Source organism: Delphinus delphis, chromosome X (assembly GCF_949987515.2).
Source record: "Delphinus delphis chromosome X, mDelDel1.2, whole genome shotgun sequence".
Taxonomy (NCBI): Eukaryota; Metazoa; Chordata; class Mammalia; order Artiodactyla; family Delphinidae; genus Delphinus; species Delphinus delphis.
The window spans coordinates 113,886,617-113,909,339 of record NC_082704.1 but is presented as its reverse complement, the minus strand read 5'-3'; the positions used below and the strand labels follow the sequence as shown (position 1 = coordinate 113,909,339).

Genomic DNA, 22,723 nt, shown 5'->3' with positions numbered 1-22,723 from the left:
ACAGCAAGAGAAGCCACCACAATGAGAAGCTCGCGCACCGCAACAAAGAGTAGCCCCCGCTCGCCACAACTAGAGAAAGCCCATGCACAGCAACGAAGACCCAACACAGCCAAAAATAAATAAATAAATAAATTTAAAAACATCACTTTCATCCAAATATAGAGTGAACACAAGCCAAAGATTTTATTCAGCTCATTCATTAATGAGGGAACCAGTAAAATGGCAAGGATGGCTAAAAGGAGAATTTATATAGTCAGTCAATGCAATGCTGAAATAAATTTGCTAATAGATACAAAACTGGTTAATATCCTATAGGGCCATAAAACTATAATCGTTGGGCTATCTTTTCTAACACTGGAAATCAGACTGAAACTTACAAGTTAACATCTAACTTCACAGTGTTTGGGCTATAATTGAATGGCAAAGAGCAAAGGCAAATGCACATGCACTTTCCTCTATCAAGGAATTCTTTGGTGAACCTGTTAAACGATGATACTGTGAAGACAGGGACGTCATTCTCAGGCCCTATTTCCACGCAAGGCCAGAACTAGTGATGCATGAAAGATGTCCAGGGTGCAAAGTTTAAGGAGACACTCGCTCCCAGGGTTACAAAAGTGCTGAACGACCCTGCGAGTGAGCAGAGTTTAGAGTTTGCACCCCAGGCTCCTTTCTCGCCTCTGCTTAGTCCTGGGCCTGTTTCCAAGTTTGGGGTAAGTTTTCTTAAGCAAAATATAAACCTCTTGATGCACTCATCTATGGCTCTCAGCTGCTCTCACGACAAAGCCCATTTTCTTGGCCTGGTCGGCAAGCTTGTTTGTGTTCTGACCCCTCTCACCTGCTCTACTCTGCTGCCATAAGGAATTATTTTTTTCAGTTTTTTAAAAATTTATTTATTTTATATATTTTTGGCTGTGTTGGGTCTTCGTTGCTGCGCGGGCTTTCTCTAGTTGCAGCGAGCGGGGGCTACTCTTCGTTGCGGTGCACAGGCTTCTCATTGCGGTGGCTTCTCTAGTGGCGGAGTACGGGCTATAGGCGCGCGGGCTCAGTAGTTGTGGCTCGCAGGCTCTAGAGCGCAGGCTCAGTAGTTGTGCACATGGGCTTAGTTGCTCCGCGGCATGTGCGATCTTCCCGGACCAGGGCTCGAACCCGTGTCCCCTGCATTGGCAGGAGGATTCTTAACCACTGCACCACCAGGGAGGTCTCTAAGGAATGATTTGAAGGAACGATGTGAAGCCCCCACTTTCACTTCTAGGCCTTTGCGTTTGTTGTTCACAGGGGGTGGGAAGTCCATCATTTCCCCCAACCCCCTGTTGAGCTGACTAACTCCAACAGGTCCTTTAGGTTTCAACTGTAACGTCATTTCCTGTAGGAAGCATCTCTTGACTCCCCCTCTCCATCAGAAATAAATGGGTTAGGAACACTTCTACGTGTTCCCAACAATCCCCTTACTATTGATACTTATTACATTGTAGTGGTTTGCAAAATATGGCCACAGATTCTCTGCCCAGGATGCATATCCCTTTGCAGAGTGGCTTAGTAACTCCTCCCATCCCAAGACGGAGACTATATCTTTTCAATCCTTGAATCTGGGCTTGCCCACATGAATTGCTTTGGTCAGTGGGACAGTTAACAAGTGTGACGCAAAGCAGAGAGCTTGCCCTCTGTTGCTGCTCTTGGAATCCCTGCTACCATGTGAACAGGCCCGGGTCGCCTGCTAAAGGATGAGAGACCACGTAGAGATTTTCTGTCTCTCCAGACCTCCCAGCCATCCCAGCCAAGGTCATCATGAAGTAGCCTGCCCCAGCCCATCTATCAGCTAGCCTGAAATGCCTCAGTAAGCCCAGCTGAGGTTAGCTGAAGCAGCCAGACCAGACGAGCTGTCCAGAGAACACAAGGAACTGTGAGATCAATGGCTACTGTCTTAAGTCATTAAGTCAGGGCGGTTTGTTACACAGAAGAAACTCACAGATAAAAACAGCTATTGTAATTGCCTGCTGTGGCTGAGATACTATGCGTTAAACAAACTCATTTCCTCTCTCTTGGGCGCAGAGGCATACTACACTTGCCCTCCTCCCTGGCAGTTAGACATGGCCTGAATTCTGGCCAATGGGATACGAGCAAAAGTGACATATGTCACTGCCAAGACTGGCCCTTAAAAAGCTTCCATTCACAACCCTCCGTGTCGTTTCCCCTTCTAGCCATCTAGCATGCAGCACACGTGGGAGCCACTTGTTGAAGACAGTGGGGCAACAGGATGAAAGGAGCCTGCGTCCTTGAATCACCCTCGGAAAACAGCCACCCAACTGGGAACACCCACACTGGATTCTGAGTTGAACAAGAAATAAACTTTTATTATATGAGGCTACTGAGATTTCAGGGTTTATCTTTTGAAGCAGTTAGTGTTACATGCCGCCATTTACCTGTTTATCTGGTCGTCTCCTCATTTAGTTTAGAAGTTCCTGAAAATCTTTATCTAGAGTTAGGCACATAATAAATGCTCAGTACAGACTGGTTGAGAAAAGATGAGAAACCCATACAGAATTTCCTGATCAGATTTTCCCATCACTCCTGAGCAAGAGGGTACTTAAGTTAATGGAAGATCTACTGGTCCCTGCTTTCAAATGCAATGATTTCGTATCTTCCTTCTCTAGAATCTCATTATGTCATCCCGATTCCCATTCTCCAAATAATAATCACATGCCTTATCCCTCTCAGTCCTCACAATACCACAAAATATGCTACATAATTTTTTTTGGTATTTTCCCTGTTTGTTTTTTTTTCTCATATATAGACTCTAAAGCTTACAGGCTAAGTAACCTGTCCAAGTTTCCAACGTTAGTAAATGGTAGAGATGGTCTGGAACCATTATTCAGGTCTTATGGAGACAAACGTTATGTGTTTTCTACAATACGTCACTACCTTCCAGCCACAGAAATGAAGGCAGAAATCTAACAGTTATTTATTAATAGTGACAGTCAAAGAAAATGATAGATAGTCAGACCATGACTTTCTAGCTAAAAATGCAGTATTTCATCTACCACTAAAGTAAATAAGCTTAATAGACATAATACTTTTGAAAAAGAAAAACCTTCATATTTCAAATCAGGCTAATCAAAAACGCTAGAAAGTATTCAGAAGGGATAGAAATCGTCATTTTTCAGTCATGGTGTCTAAGGTGTGATTTGAGCTACACTTACCTGAGCTCCATGCTTTAATAAAATGTTTGCACAGGAGGGATGACCTCCGAGACAGGCTTCATGGAGCGGGGACACACGATCTGCCGTGACGAGGTTCACGAGCCACCCCTGGAGGAGGGGAAATGGGCAGAGTAAGGGATGCAAAGCAACAGTTCTGTAGGATTGGGTTTCAGTCATGAAGTCAGTACAAGACAATTCTTTTAAAAGTTGACCTGGCTCACCTATGATAAACCATAATGGAAAAGAAGATTAAAAAAAGAATGTATATATATATATATATATATATATATATATTAATATATATATATAACTGAATCACTTTGCTGTACAGCAGAAATTAACAAACACAACATTATAAATCAATTATACATCAATTTAAAAATTTACAAAAATAGTTAATCTGGCTCATAAAAAAGAATGAAATAATGCCATTTGCAGCAACATGGATGGACCCAGAGATTAGCATACTAAGCAAAGTAAGTCAGACAGAGAAAGAAATACCATACGATACCACTTATATATGGAATATAAAATAGGATACAAATGGACTTATCTACGAAACAGAAACAGACTCAGAGAACTATTACAGACTTGTGGCTGCCAAGGGGGAGGGGACTGAGGAAGGGATGGATTGGGAGTTTGGGACTAATAGATGCAAACTATTATATATAGGATGGATAAACAACAAGGTTCTACTGTAGAGCACAGGGAACTATATTCAATATCCTGTGATAAACCATAATGGAAAAGAACATATAAAAGAATGTATATATATATGTGTAACTGAATCACTTTGCTGTATAGCAGAAATTAACACAATGCTGTAAATCAACTATACCTCAATTAAAAAATAAAATAAAAATAAAAAAATAAAACCCCAACAACTTAAAAAAAAAAGTTAACCTGGCTCAAAATCTGACAGTACACTAAGGTGTTGACAGTGATGTAAAAAAAGAAACAAAAAAAGGAAGCATCATACTGCTGGCGGGGGTGTAAAATTATACAAGCACTCAGGATAACAGTTTGACAGTATCTATTAGAGTTGATGACACACATACCTATGACCTAGCCATGTGACTCTTAGGTGTACACACTCAAGACTGACTTTCAACTTGCTCTCACTCTCTCTTGTCCTCTCACTTATTGGCTCATTGTTTTGATGAGGGCCATGACAAGGAACTTAGGGCAGTCTCCAGGCAACAGCCAGCCAGGAATTGAAGCTTTTAGTCAAAAAACCCAGAAGGGGGGCTTCCCCGGTGGCGCAGTGGTTGAGAATCCAATGCAGGGGACACGGGTTCGATCCCTGGTCCAGGAAGATCCCACATGCCGTGGAGCAACTAAGCTCGTGTGCCACAACTACTGAGACTGTGCTCTAGAGCCCGTGAGCCACAACTACTGAGCTCGCGTGCCGCAACTACTGAAGCGCACGTGCCGCAACTACTGAAGCCCACGCGCCTAGAGCCCGTGCTCCACAATGAGAGAAGCCACTGCAATGAGAAGCCCGCGCACCACAACAAAGAGGAGCCCCCGCTCGCCACAACTAGAGAAAGCCCGCGCGCAGCACCGAAGACCCAACACAGCCAAAAATAAATAAATAAATAAAATAAATTTTTAAAAAAAGATAAAAGAAAAAGGGCAGTTTCTAGTGTGTGTTTAAAAAAAAAAAAACCCAGAAGGAACTGAATCTTGCCAACAGCCATGTAAGAGAATTTGGACTGAGGTCCATCCTTAGTCAAGCCTCAAGATGCCTGAAGTTCTGGTCCACACTCTTATAACTGCAGATTCATAAGTGTCCCTGACCCAGCTAAACTGTGTCTAGATTCCTGACCCATAGACACTGGGAACCAATACATGTCTGTTACATTAAGCCGCTAAGTTCGGGATTTCTTATATACCTACAGGTATATATAAGAAATACGTATACGTATTTCTTATATACGTACAGGTATATATGAGCGCACTCCAATAGCCCTGGACTAACACAGGCCAAAGCATTAGGTGAACCTCCACAGACTGAGAGGCAGAAAGTCCCGAGGCTGAGGAGCAATTACCTTCTCACTCTAGCACGCTAGGGCTGAAGAAGCAAGAAAGTGTCTGAAAGGCCCTGGGATTCTTCATCCTCTGGGAAAATGTGCTCTCCAGGAGATGGATCACGAGCCCAACCCAAGCCAAACATCAAAGAGCTCCAGGAGAGGCTCCACAGACGCCCCCCGATCTTGGACCATATCATCTATCCCTAACAGGAAGAAATCAGGTACAATAAAAGTTCTTTTCCTTAGGCCATGTCAATTAAGAGCACGGATAGTTTAATTAACATCTTGGTAATATATTATACCTTTTCTTCCCAGAAGAGTTTAAATTTGCCTAAAATCATTCCAATAAATTACTTCACTCACCATCATCCCTAACATACATTCTTCTACTTCCGTGGACATGTACAAGTCAGCCCCCTAGTCATGCTGTCCTTTGGACTTCTACCCTCTGACTGGCAAGCTCGTGCATTTTGAGATACACCTGGACATACACCTGAGTCTACAGGATCTCAAACGCAGAGCCTTTTTAGGTGGGTCTGCAAAGGGGTTCTGGGAGACTCAAAATCATCTGCTTAAAAATTAAAATTCCAATATCCTTTATACTACTTTGTCATCCCAGCTCTGCTGTTTGCAGGGAGGGATAGGACTGTATCTTCCCTTCCTTCATAACCTCAAAGTCCATCTGTATTCAGTAAATGCTTCCTGACCCTCTGACTCGAGAAGAATTCGAGTTACAGCATTTATTCCCTTCACAAGCACTGCCCATGGACTTCACAGTGTGGCATCTGCTGTCTTATTATTGTCATTATTATTTTATTACAGGCATCCCCTCAAAGATCTGTTCTCAAATCCTTTTTTTCCCCACTCTCAATGTTCTATATTTGTCCAATCTCTTCCCCACACACTGCCAGAGGACACAAGAAATTCACAGCAAAATGTTAACTGCATTTTGCGCTGTGCAACAGATCCTGAGCTGAAAGAAGGCTGTCCTTTAAAGGAATTCTTTATTGTGTTCCGTTAACTGCAGTCACCACTGCTATTTCTAAATCATCATTTAGGTGCTTATACATAAATCCAGGTAAATGAAAATGGAAAAGAGGAATTATTCACAGTACAAAAGTGTTCACCACTCGTTACACATTCACATTACAACGAAGTTCCTTTAAATTAAGTTTCCCTTTGCAAACTGCGGACTGTATTTATAGGTACAAGTATGACTTTAAATGAACGGTGGCATTTTGTTTGAATTATTGACAAGGCTGAATCATATACTATTATAAGGCAAATTCTAACCCGTTACTTCAGAGAGGGTCCAATCTACAGTGGGTTCTCAGTTAAAAAAATGAATAGCTTATCTTTAATTGTTCTATCATCACTTGTCTGTCCCCTAGTCTCAGCCTATATTCAGAAGCTCTTTCTGATGGGTCCTTGGGGTTGTATAATATCAGGGCACCCATGGGTGACAAAGTGCTTAGTACCTGGCAACTTTCTGTCCCAGCCCCAAATCATATGCCTACCCGGGCTGAACCAACTGACTACAAGAAACTGAGGCTTTATCCTTTGTCCTTCCCACAGTTATCACTTCCTTCTCTACACTCAGCAGAAAAGAAAATCATGAACACCTATGGTACTCACGTTCATCAGAACACATCACTTCCTTCCTACTTTACCAAGGTCAAAGCCATCTGATGTGAGAACTTTCTACATTCCCTTTCTCCCCACACCTAAAATCTCTCTGCATCCCTCCAGTCTTCTTTTCTCCCATTGCTCCTTTCTTTGAAGAAGAAATACATGAGTGCAGTCCAATAGCCCATGACTGCACCCGGGCCCCCCCAGCTCCCGCCACACCTGTGACATTCCTTCATCCACCTTCTCACATGCGTCCCCTGCTCTCTCGAGATACACTTTCTTTTTGCTTTCAAAGTCTCCCCATCCCTCAGTCCTGACCCTCGGCCAACCATCCATCCATGTGCTTCTTCCCCTTGCTGCCCCCTCCTTTTTTTTTTTTTTTTTTTTTTGAAAATAGTCTATCCCCATCGTCTCTACTTTTACCCCTTCTCTCATTTTCTACCAACACAATCCTGCTGATACTGCTTTTAAAGACCATCTGTGACTTCCGGAAACCAGTTTGCACTGCTCTGTCCCCCACCTCCTTCCACCTCTAAATTTGCCACATGTTCATCCTGACCTCGTGAAACCTCTGCCCTGGCTTCTAAAACAGAGTTCTACCTGGAATTATCTCCGACCTCTGACTGCCTTTTTTTCTGTCTCTTTCACTAACTCTGTCCTTTTCATCCTTAATCTCCTAATGCAGGCATTTCCTCCAGGATTTGCCCTCAAATCCTTTTCTTTTTCTCTCATATATTATACATGGCTTTCAAATGTAAATCTCGGGACTTCCCTGGTGGCGCAGTGGTTAAGAATCCGCCTGCCAATGCAGGGGACACGGGTTCGAGCCCTGGTCTGGGAAGATCCCACATGCTGCGGAGCAACTAATCCCGTGTGCCACAACTACTGAAGCCCGCGCACCTAGAGCCCACGTTCTGCAACAAGAGAAGCCACCACGATGAGAAGCCCATGCACTGCAACAAAGACCCAATGCAGCCATAAATAAATTTATTTATTTTTAAAAATAAAAAGTCTGACTCTCCATCCCCAGTACATGTTGCTAATTCCCTGCTAAGACATAACCACCCAGAGACCCAGCTCACCACATAAATTCAGCCTTTGCCAACCAAGCTCCCCTGAAAGGAGCTCCTTGTCTTGCCAGACCCGATTCTCTGAGTGGTGCCACTATCTTCGTTTCATACCTAGGACTGAGACCTCAGAGAGAGGATAGCAGAGTGATTCCCGAGTTCAAATGCTGGTACCGTCACCTAACAAGCAGTGTGACCTTGCGCCAGCTACTTCCCTCTTGAAGCCTCAATTTCCATCTGTAAAATGGGGACAATTTCACCTACCCTACAGATTGTTATGAAGACTAAAAAATGAGGTATGCAAAATGCTTAGCGCTCGGTAACTTCTAGGCAGTTATTATCTGAGATTTCTTTTCATTCTTTATTACTTAGCCTTCAATGTGCTGCCACATCCTAAAGGTCCGATGTTTCGGAATGCTCAGGATCTTTCCTAGTATCCACACCCTGAGAGCGGCTTAGCTCTTTAAAGATTGCAGGGAGCAGCATAAAACGTTTTATTCAAGAAACAGAAAAGCCAGTCCTTACCCGCTGCATGCAGTGGGACTCTACTGGGAAGGTTTATAGGGTTGTGCATTCAAATCTCCAGAGGAGCTTTAAAAAAAAAAAGGCCAGATACCCAGGCTGCATCTCAGAGCAACTGCAGTACCATCAAAGGTAGTCGACAGAGATACAAAGGCAATTAAATAGAAAAAGGTTAGAGTTTTTAGCAACGGTGCCAGAACAAAGGGACATCAATATACAACAAAAACATGAATCTTGACCAACACCTCACACCTTGTACAAAATTGAACAAAATGGACTATAGACATAAGTGTAAAATTAGAAAACTTTTAGAAGAAAATATTTGTGACCTTGGCCATATGTGGTCTTTTTTTCTGGCCTCTCTATTCTATTTCATTCATCTATCTTATCTTCATTATCACCTGGTCTTGATTTTAGTAAGTTCTTATATTTTTGTCCCTCCCAGAATGACATACAAATGGAATCATATAGTGTATAAAATATGAGTATGGCTTGCTTCGCTTAGAATGAAGAATGTCTTTGAGATTCATTAAAAAAAAAAAAAAAGGTAGTTGAATTCAGGTGTCAGCATTTTTAGGAACCCCTACCCGATCCCAGCCCAAGGGGATCCTAATGGGCACCAAATTAAGGGCACAAGATGCCCAAAGGCTGCCTTAATTGCTTCCCGCTGGCCTAACAAATTGTCATTGCTTTTTAAAAAATAAATTACTATTGAAGTGCAACAGATATAAAGAAAGGTTCATAGATCCTTAATGTAAACCTCAGTGAATTATCACAAAGAAAATCTATCTGCGTAATCACTGTACAGGTAAAGGGAGAAAGGAAAAAAATTACCAGAAACCTATGTATGTCCTACCCGAATTACTACCCACCTCTCATCGGCAAAGGCATATAGAATACTAACATCATAGAATCGTTTTCCTTGGTTTTGAACGTTATATTAATTGAACCATGAAGTATGTATTTTTGTGTTTGCTCAGCTACTTTCACTTACCTGTTTTTTCAAATTCATCCATTTTCATTGCTGTATAGGGTTCCACTGAGTAATATACCAAAATATATGTACCCATCTTACTTTTGATGGACACTTAGGCTGTTTTCAAGGTGGTTTTTTTTTGCTGTTATGAATAAGGCTGCTATGAATATACCTGTACGTGTCTTTTGATGAACACGTGTATACATATCTGTTGCATATAAACCTAGAAATGAAACTGCGGGGTTGTAGCATAGAGATATTTTTAGCTTTAGTAGATATTCCTTAACAATTTCCCAAAGTGGTTTATACAAATTTATACTCCCACCAGCAATGTATGATAGTTCCAGTTGCTCCACACTCTTGCTGACACTTGGTGTTTTCTGTCTTTCCAAATTTAATCCTTCTCATGGGAGGAACTGGTAATATAATTTCTTATTCATAATTTAAATTACTCCAATTACTATTAGCACAGGTTGATATATTTACTGAACATCTGAATATCCTCTTTTATGAAATACCAGTCCAAGTCTTTTGCTGATTTTTCTGTTAGGTTGCCAATCTTTTGTGTATTGATTTTAGGCTAAGAATATGAGTTCTTTGTGAGATATATACATAGCACAAATATTTTCTCATGTGTGGCTTGACTCATTGCTTTCAAAAATACTACCTTTGATGAACAAGCCCTTAACTTTAATCAAATCCAACCTATCAGTCTTTTTGTTCCTTTCCACATACTCTTTTTTTTTTTAAGAAGATGTTGGGGGTAGGAGTTTATTAATTAATTTATTTATTTTTGCTGTGTTCGGTCTTCATTTCTGTGCCAGGGCTTTCTCTAGTTGTGGCAAGCAGGGGCCACTCTTCATCGCGGTGTGCGGGCCCGTCACTATCGCGGCCTCTCTTGTTGCGGAGCACAGGCTCCAGACGCGCAGGCTCAGTAGTTGTGGCTCACGGGTCTAGTTGCTCCGCGGCATGTGGGATCTTCCTGGACCAGGGCTCGAACCCGTGTCCCCTGCATCGGCAGGCAGATTCTCAATGGCCTTTTTAAAAAAATTCCTCGGCTTCCCTGGTGGCGCAGTGGTTAAGAATCTGTCTGCCATTGCAGGGGACACGGGTTCAAGCCCTGGTCTGGGAAGATCCCACATGCCGCAGAGCAACTAAGCCCGTGCGCCACAACTACTGAGCCTGCGTGCCTGGAGCCCATGCTCCGCAACAAGAGAAGCCACCGCAAGGAGAAGCCCACGCACCGCAACGAAGAGTAGCCCCCGCTCACCGCAACTAGAGAAAGCCTGTGCACAGCAATGAAGACCCAATGCAGCTAGAAATAAGTGAAATAAATAAATTTATTTTTTAAAAAATCCCTGAATGTACTGGTCCTACAGGAGCTTAAAAAATACCAACGCATGAAGCCTGCCCTAGGCTAAATCAGAATATCTACAGTGAAGCCCAGGCATTGTTATTTTTTTTTAAATCTCACATTATTTTAATGTGAAGTCTCGGTAAAGAATAATTAGCTACAGTTTCAGTTTCTCCCTTCTTGGACCAAGTGAGAATTATTTTTTGTAATTTTCTTTTCTCTTTGTTATAGCCGTTTGAATGTTTGGTCTTACTCGCCTTACTAAAATATGTTTGTTTAGTTTAGCAGGAGCGTTTTCCAGTATGCTTTGATCACCTGAAGCGCTATGTAGATTGTAATAAGAAAATAGATACTCCTCATTTATGAGGATTAACTGGAGCAGGTAATTTACACAATGTCACCTTAGTTAATTCTCTCAAACTCATACAAGGTAACATAATAGATTGAATTTTTGGTCTCAATTCTTCACTCTCCTGTAGCAGTGTGATACAGTCACACCCTTGCCATGACCTCATAGTTGACAAAACGTATCAATACTTCCTTGATCCTTGAATTTGGACCTGGTCATCTGACTTGCTCTGACCAATGGGGTGTTAGCAGATGTGACATAAGCAGACTGGAGGTATTCTTTCATGGTGGAGCTTGCCCTGCTGTGCTTCAGCCTTTTGCCACGAGGAGAAAATTCCTCAGGTAGCTACTGGTGAAATGAGGATGGGAGGCGTGTGCAGCAGAGCTGTACCCAACCCACAGCTTGGAGCCAAGCTCAGTCCAGATCAGCTGATCCAAAGTCTCATTAGCAAGAAATAAATGTTAATTGTATTATGCCACTGAGTTTGGGGTGTTTTGTTACACAGCAAGATCTGACTAATACAGGTAGGTATTGGAACACTCATTTTATAAAGGCAGAAATTGAGGTTCCATGAAAATAACTTGCTTAAATAATGCAAAAGAGCTTAGATAAAGACGTGATTCCAGCTGATATTCAGTAAACACGTAAATACTAAACATAAATGAATATCAGTCCAATTTAATAAGTCATATATAAAAGCTGCAATGATCATTTTTCACCCTATCAAAAAAAGGTAAATGCTTCATTTTATCTGAGAAGCAGCTTAGCTTCATTTAGCTAGAGTTACGTGTTACTATCTGTATTTCTATTTATAAGAGGCTGCTGCTACCAAAAACAGCTTAAGATAGTGGCTTAGAGTAGTCTGAAAATCGTCTTTAGAAACTGTTTTCTCATGGGAGGATTTCTTAGTCTATATAGGTCCGTGAAATTGGAATTTTTTCAAAGCACATTTCCACGAACTACCACCTGAAATTTATCATGTCTTTTGATTGTGAATTTAGATCACAGACCACAGTAGTAACAGCAGTATATAGGACTATCACAGAGAGGAATCTCAGATATTTTTAATTGCAGTATGAATATTGCAGATATCTAAAATATCTCAAAATATACATTCATCCTACTTAGAAATTACGGTAGTAATTAGAATCACCACTAAATCTTCTTATTGAATGCATTAATAAAGAAGTTCATATATTACAACGTCACACATTTGTTTATAGAGTTCCTCTATATTGTGTTTTATGCTTTTAAAACATTAGTCTGAGAAGGGGTCCATAGGCTTTGCCAGACTATCGAAGGGGTCCGTGAACGGGCCAAGAGCGTCTAACCTAAAAGGTCCATATTGTCTCTTCAGAGAACAAAACACTATGAATAAAAACTTCACTGGAATTTTGAATGGCGATTGAAACCGCTTTCTTAAAAGCGCCTTTGCTTAAATTCCCAATAATTTCAAAACATCAAAACTCAAATTAATGTGTACTTGAAATGCCACCCAAGGAGCAGAGACACTAATATGAAACTGGGCAGAGCCATTTCTACTGGAGATTCAACAGAACTGAACAAGTCTTTGAAATTATACGATGTCGGGTTTTTTTTGTTTTTTTTTTTGTTTGTTTGTTTGTTTTTTGCGGTACGCGGGCCTCTCACTGTTGTGGCCTCTCCCGTGGCGGAGCACAGGCTCCGGACGCGCAGGCCCAGCGGCCATGGCTCACGGGCCCAGCCGCTCCGCGGCATGTGGGATCTTCCCGGACCGGGGCACGAACCCGCGTCCCCTGCATCGGCAGGCGGACTCCCAACCACTGCGCCACCAGGGAAGCCCGATGTCATATTTTAAAAGACATTTTCAAGCATTTATTTTACATGAGAGGTTTTCAACCTCTTTCAGCACTACTGACGTTCAGGGCTGGATAATTTTTTAATGTGGAGAGCCGCCCTGTGCAGTGTCAGATGCTTAATTACTTCCTTAGTCTCTAGCTACTAGATGCCAATATCACCACCACCCCACCTCATCCCTGCTCCTGCTTCCAGTCGTGACAACCGAAAATGTCTCCAGACATTGTCAAATGTCCCCTTTGGGGCAAAACTGCCCCAGCTGAAAACCACTTTTTACATGATAATTTTCAAGAACATAGTCTATTGAATAAAGTGACAGCAACTTGAATGCACTAATTTGCCCGCTATTCATTCAATAGATATTTAGTATAGAATCTATTCTGTGCGTAGAATTGTACCATACTCTACTATTATGCCAGCCTGCAAATAAAGGACAGGATTCATCTCCTTCTGCTAAAGAGGAAATTTATATCTTAATATCTGACTGTGATGTCTTTTCCTCAATGTGGTGAGCAGTAGAATGTGCTTAGTATTCACCTTTTTTTTTTTTTTTTTTTTTTTTTTTTTTTGCGGTACACGGGCCTCTCACCGTTGTGGCCTCTCCCGTTGCGGAGCACAGGCTCCGGACGCGCAGGCTCAGCGGCCATGGCTCACGGGCCCAGCCGCTCCGCGGCATGTGGGATCTTCCCAGACCAGGGCACGAACCCGTGTCCCCTGCATCGGCAGGCGGACTCTCAACCACTGCGCCACCAGGGAAGCCCAGTATTCATCTTTTTTTCCCAAAAAACTTACTTACCTGGCTGATGAGGTTCCTCAAAGACAGCAGACGTCCATGAATGGCTGCTTCATGTACAGGAGACCAATCAGACACAGTATCTGTATGGAAAAGGGAGGAGCAGGTGACATCCCGCTAATGCACTTTAGACCCAGAGGCTCATCCTTGCCCATCAGTAGAGTCTAACCGGTCTTACTGGAGGGAGACATTGGAGTCAATCAACCAAAACTCCACCAGGACTTCAGAATTTCTCCCCACTATAGATGTTTTTTGAACACCGTTTATTTGAAATGTCTAGCTAGCTAAAGAAATAACTACAGCCAGTGTCCAAACTGAGGACAAAGTGGTGGACTGGGATGACAGATTACTGTACTTCCATTTAGACGCTGGTTTCAAAGGCAAATGGTCCATTTAGTTAAATGAGAGCTTCGCTAATTACCAGCATTAGTGCGTTAAGTGGTGGTTGCCAGTCTAGTTTCCTGTGCGAAATACAAACTCTGGCCATATACTAATAGTAGTAATCATGTCATTACATACGCCATTAGGTTTGGAATCAAATCTAAACAAAACCATATTTATGGATTACCTCCCGTCCCCATATCAAGCACAAATCAGGGCTCAGTCTGACCTTGTAACAGGGACGTGATTTACCCCCAAAGGCAATGCGCCAATGTGATTAAGAGAAAGCTGTGAATTCAGAACCGCTTGACTGCTTCTGAGCTGTGGGTCCCTGGGCAGACCCCGAGCTTCAGTTTCCTTCCCTGTAAAGTCAGGACAGCAATATTCTTACCTATGGCTCAACCCCTATTAGCTACTATTATTATCCTGCCCTAACATTAACCAGAGAGTCTTGATTAGACCCCCCCCAGTCACTGCTATTTAAAAAATAGCAAATGTCTTCTCCAACCATTTGGAAAGAATACACTTTCTTAGGAAGGAAGCTTGTAAAACCCATCCCAACACGTTAAATGCTTTCCTCTCTTTCTAACTGACTGGATGTCAACTGACTGCGGCGCAGACCTGAATTTTTCTCATCTCCAGCTGCATCTGGTTTCTAGAACAAACAAAGGCAGGAAGTCAGAACGTGAGGAGGCTGGTCTGAGCTGCAGCTCCAGCTCTGCCTCTGCTCAAGTAAACACACTACACACTAACGAGGCAGGATGGTCCGATACCAGTCATGCCTCGTAGACGAACTGGTATCTCCGAAAAGCCCAGAAGACCTGGAGAACCAGGGTAAGTTTCCAAAGCCTGGCCAACACCAGCCCATCAAGGAGGACGCTAGAATGCTTTGGACTTAACACGTGTTGGCCGACGTGGGCCTGCCACCTGGAGCTATCAGTGTCCCAGAAAACCTGTCCCAGTGAGCAAATTACCATCCTTCCAGATGGATTCATGAGGCATTTAATAGAGAAGAACAAGCTGAATGAGCCTGCCTACACGCTGCCCTTCCAAGGCTTCCCTTCCGGGCTCACCAACATGCTCGACGTACCTTCAGTGACATGGCTTCTTCTAACCTCCAAAACCTGACGCTCAATAGAAAATTAGTGTCCTCACAGTATTCTCTGAGGGCCCTAGTGCTTTCAGGAAAAATACTGCTGCTTCTAGGGCTTGGAGCCTACAATCCAAACAGCAGCTCTGGAAGACTGATCTCCAAATTAGCATTAAAAGGACGACTGATTCCACCCTGTTGCTGCTAAGGCACGAGCCCATCCACACGAAATCCCGAGTGAGAAGAACCAAACGCTGGGAAAGGTCTTGAAAATCATGTGTGGGATGATTAAGTCATTTTTTCCAGCCAAGTGCTCAGCTGCTCAGAAGTATCGCTGCCACACTCAACCTTTGTGAAAGCTACCTCAGATAATTCGAGCTGACAGCCGGGCAGGTAATTTGGGCCCTAAGTTGTTAACTGTTTAGATTTCATAAAAGCGATGCAATTATCTTATCAAGTGGAGACCAAAATGGGCTTTGCTTTCCGTGCATTCATCATGGAAACATGACTCCTTCTATTTGGAGTAAATAAAGAATTATGTACTTCTCCAAGAGAGAAAAAAAAAAAAGACTACCTGAGGTTTTTGCACTCATGCATTAGGACATAGTATTTACAAAGCAGAGATGGCCTGTGTCTTCGAGAAGCATAGGATGTTGTCCTGGGACACGTGGTGGGCGGCTACCCATCTATCTACCAGCTTTAATGATTTATCATTCACATACTACACAATTCACCTCTTTCAAGTGCACAACTCAATGGTTTTCAGTAGATTTCACAGTTGTACATCCATCATCACAATCAATTTTAGAACATTTTCATCATCCCAGAAAGAAACCCCTTGCCCATCAGCTGTCACTCCCCCCATTTCCACTTCCCCCAACCCCTGGCAACCACTGATCTACTTTCCATCCCTCTGGACTTGCCTGTTCTGGACTTTTCACACAAATGGAATCATACGATATGCGGTCCTTTGTGACGGCTCCTTTCCCTGAGTGTAATGTTTCAAGGTTCACCACATTGTAGTATGTATCAGTATTTCATTCCTTTTTATGGCCAAATATTTGTATCGATAGACCAAAAAGTTCATAGACATTTGTGGTGTTTCCACTTCTTGGCTGTTATTGATAATGCTGCTCTGATTTGCGTGTACAAATTTGAGTGGCTGTATGTCTTCAGTTTTCTTGGGTAGACACCTAGGAGTGGAATTGCTGTATGACATGGTAACCCAGTGTTTAGCCTTTTGAGAAACGGCCAGACTATTTTCCAAAGCAGCTGTACCACTTTATATTCCATCAGCAGTACGAGACTTCCTTTCCTAATTGAAAGCCCTTTCAGACTAGGATTTGGTGAATATATCATAGCTTGCCAATACTCCAGGCCAGAAGAAAAGCTTAGGTGCTTCTAAAGCCAAAAGTCATCTCAAATTTATACAAAGACCTGAGCCTCAGCTGGTCTCTGAACACTTGAGTGATTAGCTAAAGACTTTAAACTGTGAAAGGTTGACATTTTTCTAGCACTGAGAGCATGAACTTTATATATAGCTCATTTAGCGAACGCCATAATTTGCAACATGGATTAATCCACACACTCTCTTTGGCTCTTGAAAACACTGACGAGATATCCAGGAGATGTTTCTCCAGGGTTTCCAGAGCCCACATCACAAGCAGGCAGTGAGCTACAAGCTCAACACATGAGCAATTAAACCCCAAAGCAGCTTTGCCTGCCTTCCTGCTGACAACTGGAGGGAACAGAATAAGCAGGAAAGGGGACCTGTTCCTGCCAGAACATGGACGCTGCTCATAGAAGGAGGCTATGGATGAAGGGAAAACTCCAGGTCACATGCCCTTTTCCACTGACCCCAATGAAGTCTTTGAAACTCAAGGGCCATTCTATCTATACAACACATCATCCAAGCGCTTGGTACATGTTAAGGATCCTTCCGCAGTACTTTTTGAACCAAGATCCATTGGTTTAACTGCCAAGAAACAGACACCAAATGGGGGTCATGGGCAGCGCCACAGATCCGTTAGTGTAGCTCATGGTTAACATGGGGCAGGGAGCTCTCCTAAGGAAACGACCCCACAAGTCCTCCAATCGGGGCCATTCAACTTACATTTCTTTTAAACTGAGTCTCCATCGAACCGTGCAGCACATTAGGAAGGGTGCCGTTTCATTTTTACTGAAATTTCTGGAATGACTTTTTAAATGTCCATTATTTCAGAAGAGATTTCAAATGCACTAATTGGTACATTCTGCAAAGAGCTATTCACGAAGCTCCGGGAGCCTGCAGTGGATGCTGGGAGTAGCACCAATCTATTCCTCCTGGGAAACATTTTGCAAGGTCAAGGAGGGAGAAGAGAGCTTGGGTTGCTCTCAGAGTGTTGGAACACTTGCTTTCAGTCTTTGGGACGTGATGGGGTGGGTTCAGTGGAGATCCTCTCCAACATTGGAAAGAGGATCTGGGTACTGTGTGAACAATTACAGTGTTGGTTGGATTCCAGGACAAATCAAAAAAGGAGGAAGAGAAACAGAGGCTCACGGCAAACAGATAAACAGAAAGGTCCATTGAGGCAACTGTTGGGCACATTGGCCCTGTCTACTGCAATTCTTTCTCCACTGCTAAAAATCCACCCTAAGAGAATGAAATGATTTCCTTTCCATGCCTGTTCTTGCCTGTCTTCTGTTTAAATGTGAATACTCCCTACAGGGTGGGCTCAATTTTGTGAAGAAGAAAATCTCCCTACAGGTGTGAGCCTGCAGGCAAAAACCTGAAGGAGAGACACTAAAAACAAGAACTCAGCGTGATTACGGGAGATTGTGAGTTTATCCTTCGATGTATTTTCCAAAGTTTCTCTGACTAGGTGTGAATTAGTTTCCTAGGGCTGCCATAACAAGGTACCACAATCTGGGGGGCTGAAAACAGTAGAAATTCATTGTCTCACAGTGCTGAAGGCTAGAAGTCTGAAATGGAGGTGTCATCGGGGCCAGGCTCTTTCCAAAGCCTCTAGGGACGAATCCTTCCTTACCTCTGCTGGTGGTGGGGGTCCATCTTTGCTGTTTCTTGCTTATCAGATGCATGCTTCCAATCTCTGCGTCTGTCATCGCATGGCATTCTCCCTGTGTGCCTCTTCTCCTCTTCTTATAAGGACCAGTCATTGGATTAAGGGACCCTCCTACTCCACTAGGGCCTCATCTTAACTAATTACACCTGCAATGACTCTATTTCCAATCAGGTGGCATCCTGAGGTACTGGGGGTTAGGACTTCAGCCTGTCTTTTGGTGGTGGTGGGGGGACACAATTCAATCCATAACAAGGTATTTTCAGGAAAACAAAGACATTCTTTTCCTGCTCCTGGGGCAGAAGAGTCAAGAATTAAATCTCTATAAAGAGTTGGGGGCTTCCCTGGTGGCGCAGTGGTTGAGAATCCACCTGCCGATGCAGGCGACACGGGTTCGTGCCCCGGTCCGGGAAGATCCCACATTCCGCGGAGCGGCTAGGCCCGTGAGCCATGGCCGCTGAGCCTGCGCGTCCGGAGCCTGTGCTCCGCAGCGGGAGAGGCCACAACAGTGAGAGGCCCGCGTACCGCAAAAAAAAAAAAAAAAAAAAAAATTACAGTTTATAAAGAGTTGGTTGCCACTGTCATACCCTTTCCACCCTTCCTCCGAAGAGGGAGGCAAAGAAAAGCCTGCAAGTGCGGGTGGGAGCAGCAAAGTTCCCCAAGAGCAACCACACCTGGGCCCTGGCTTGCCCCTGGCCCTGGCCCTGTGTCAGGGGATACGCTTCACCTGAGCTGAGTTTCCTGTCAGCACCATCCAGAAACACTCTGAGTGTTTCACATTCCACATTTCACCAAGGGCAAGCCTCCTGAAGCATAAACAAAGGCAATCCAGCTATCAGCGAGGTTCTGCCCAAGGGGCGGGACTGACACACAGTAGGGAGAGAGAGCCTCCACTTGGGTAAGGAGGGGCAGGAAGCCTGGGAGGGCTCTATGGGGGCAGTGGCTTGGCCGGGTGGAAGGAAGGATGCAGGAGTTTGCGGGTCAGATGTAGAGAAGACGGACTTGGGAGAGCGGTAGGGTCCTGGCACCCACCCTTGTGACTCCTGCTTCTTGGAAAACTTCTCTTCCTTTAGTCCCTGTGAAATGACAGCATCTGAGTCTCTTCTTGCTTCTCTGTCCAACTTACTGGTCCTACGTCCTCAACTGGAGGCCTGTCCCAGGGCTCCATCCTTGGCTCTCATAAATCAGCCATCAGACAATGTCTCCTTCTCCAGGATTTCAGCCCAGGCCCTCTGCAGAACAGCCTGAGGTGTGATTCCCAACCCGTATTCATTCCCCAGCCGGTGTCCCACCCATCATGCCGGGCCCTGGGCACTTTCACGTTCAAAACAGAAGTCCTTCTCCTCCCTCCCTCACTCTGCCCGCAAGCCAGCTCCCCTTCCCAACTTCTCTCTTGTGTAGCCCTCTGATCTGACATTTGAAAACTTGGCACATTTGGCCACCTTCTCTCCTTTAGCCCCAATATTTAATCAAGCAACATAGCTTGATTTCTCTTTCCTTTGAAGTTATCAGCCATATTTTCCCTTTCTCTGTCATTTCTGAGGCTTGACCCAGATGTCAGCTTCATGCAGTGGTTCTCAAAGTGTGGTCCCCAACCGGCACCATCCACATCACCCGGGAGCGTGTTATACAGATTCCCAGGCCTCGCCCAGACCTAGCATCAGAAGGGGTGGGGCTCAGCCAGCTGCATTTTAACAATCCATCCAGGTGATGCTGATGTATCCGAGTTGGAGAAGCAGCGGATTAGTGCAAGAGTATCTCGTAACTCCGCCATAATCCATCCTGAATGTGGCTATCAGATTAACCACTTGCAGTCTTCATTATGGCCAAGTCTCCGCTCCAGAACCAACAGTGGCTCCCAACTGCCTGGCTCATGAAGGCTAAGCTCCTCCACTTAGCTTCTGAAGCTTCATTTTCGGGTTCCATCTCTCTCAACTTGTTCTCACTAGACTGGCCAAGACACTGCACTCCAGTTGTGACTGTCCGCTATATACTGGGTTGGCCAAACCGTTCGTTTAGGTTTTTCCATAAGATCGTATGGAGGGGCCCGAACGAACTTTATGGCCACCCAATATATGCCCGGCTGCCGCTGCCCACCCACCCGGCCCTAACCAGGGTTGGATTAGGACCTTTAGAAGCCCGAAATGGTGAAAAGCGGCTGGCGCCCCGCTCTCAGGACAAAATAAAAATAAACATAAAACTACTCAGCACTAAAATAATCATGGAGAAGTCAACCGCATTACTGATTCTTCCCCGTATTGATTGGTTTGCTGCTTTAAAAATGTATTTATCAAATCCATTTTTTAAAGTTAAATTTGGTGCCACTCTGCCTTCTGCTGCTCCAAGTTCATGCTCAATATCTCTGATGACTCCAGGTCTGCCTCTGGAGATCCAAATTCTACTCGCTGCTGAGGGCTCGTCTCATTTTACGAGCCAAAGTGGATAAACGAAGGAATAAATGAGCAGTCTTGTCTGCTCAGTGAGCCAGAGAGAAGGAATTTTGTTTTTGTTTTTGTTTTTGTTTTGGCGGTACGCGGGCCTCTCACCGCCGCGGCCTCTCCCGTTGCGGAGCACAGGCTCCGGACGCACAGGCTCAGCGGCCATGGCTCACGGGCCCAGCCGCTCCGCGGCATGTGGAATCTTCCCGGACCGGGGCACGAACCCGTGTGCCCTGCATCGGCAGGCGGACTCTAGACCACTGCGCCACCAGGGAAACCCGAGAGAAGGCATTTTGTATTTTATTTCTCCTGTCTTTTCCCCCTTCAACACCTAAACAGTAGGAGAGTAGTAAGTCCTAGCTGACTGCAGAGTCCCTGCTTTTTGTCCCTTTGACCGCTGAATGTAATCATCCCTCCTCTAATGCCTAGACCCATTTTTTCAGAATCCTTTCAGTCAGCAGGTACCTGCTAAGTGCTCAGAGGAAATGACAGTTTCCCGGAGGCGTGAGGCTCTATACATTAGCAAAGATACCACGAGACAGGTGAGAATCATACCTGTACGACACTTCCCCAAAGTGTAAAAGGCTCCTTTTAAAGTGAATCAATCAGTGCTCAACGTTCGAACATCATTTATAAACCCAGCCCCACCTAAATGCCAAATACCTAAGACCTTTTAATAAATGTTTTAGCAATAAAGATGTTCCTATTTAGAAAGAACTGTAATGTAAATGATACATTTGACCCACAAAGAATAATTCTTTGGAGCTGAAGTTTTTCCTGGAGAGTAAATGGTGATCATTGACTTGGTACGGTCCACAGGACCCTGCGGAAAGAGGTGTACACATTTCTGAACAACCGTGTGAAAGATCCCAGCAAGCCGTGGACATCTGTCCAGTTACTGCCCCGTGGCCACGTCTCAGATGGAGTCACTGAAATTGCCCCACCCTTTTCTCTCCTCTCTCCTAAGCACGTTAACCGACCTCCCCAGCAGGCTGACTCCACAGCCCCTAGACTCACCCCCCATCAATGGGTTGGAAAGGAGCCTGACGTCCGGAGAGTCTCCCAGCCTCGGGGGCTTACTGCCGTTGCTGCCCCGTGGTTCACCATCCATGGTGCTCTCCTGGGCTGGGCAAGCTCCGCTTCAGTTGTTCAGGAAAAGTCCAAATTCCATGCTCCCCCAGCTCCTGGGAAATTCCAGGGCTTTGACTGGCTGGGCAGCACCGTCCTGGTCAGATGGCAGAGAACAGAACAGGGCAGGGTAATCTGAATACTACCTGTGGTCAGACACACACACGTACACACACGCTCTCTCTCCACCTAACTGGCTAGAGGCTGCCCAAAGCCCACAGCAGCCCCCCAGCCCCAAGTCTGCAAAGTTGCTGATGTCACGTCCTTTCCAAAACTGAGACCAATCAGGGAGGAAGCCTTGAGGTTCCTCAGGAAGGAAACACAGTATGTAACTCTGGGAGAGCCCAGGGTTGGGGTGTGCGGGGGCGGGGAGAAAAGCACTGGTCTGCTGCAACGTTGTTCCCCCTGCTGGGATCCGGTTGTTGTTTGGGGGTTTCTTGTTGTTGAGACAAGCCCCAGAACCCAGGAGCTGAGAGAGCTGGTTTTGCTGCAGCCCTGCTGAACTGCTTGCACAGCAACTTACACAGCACGCCCTGGCCATCTGCACATGTGGTTTCAATTTTTCTGGGAGTTGCTTATAGGAAAAAGTCTCTATATGTTACAAAAATGCACGTTTGGAAAGAACTTCTATTTTCTTCCTCTGACTGCCAGGGTTGTGCTAAATGTCCCGTTCACCCTCCTCCAAAATAATTCAGGGTTGCTATCGCAAAAACAAAAATGGATTGCTGGGCGGCAGGGAGCGCTGGAGGAGAGCTGCTATCTTTCAATGATTCGTTATAAAAGGTTTTACTTTGTGAAGGTTCCGCCTATTTGCCTTTACAAAACATTTGGGGTTTTGTCTGTGTGTTTTCAGATAAACCCTGTTTCCCCG

At 44.4% G+C, this 22,723-nt stretch overlaps 1 protein-coding gene across 2 annotated transcripts in view; it reads right to left on the bottom strand.

Moving 5' to 3' along the window:
• Positions 1 to 21,835, bottom strand: part of ASB9 (ankyrin repeat and SOCS box containing 9) — a 32,622-nt gene extending 10,787 nt beyond the window's left edge. For both annotated transcript variants that reach the window (XM_060001783.1, XM_060001784.1), the window contains exons 1-3: positions 21,742 to 21,835; positions 13,760 to 13,839; positions 3,198 to 3,305 (exon numbers count right to left, since the gene is read on the bottom strand). In XM_060001783.1, coding sequence (XP_059857766.1) covers positions 3,198 to 3,305; positions 13,760 to 13,839; positions 21,742 to 21,835 — 282 coding nt within the window. The remainder of the gene's footprint in view (positions 1 to 3,197; positions 3,306 to 13,759; positions 13,840 to 21,741) is intronic.
• Between the last annotated feature and the right edge of the window lie 888 nt (positions 21,836 to 22,723).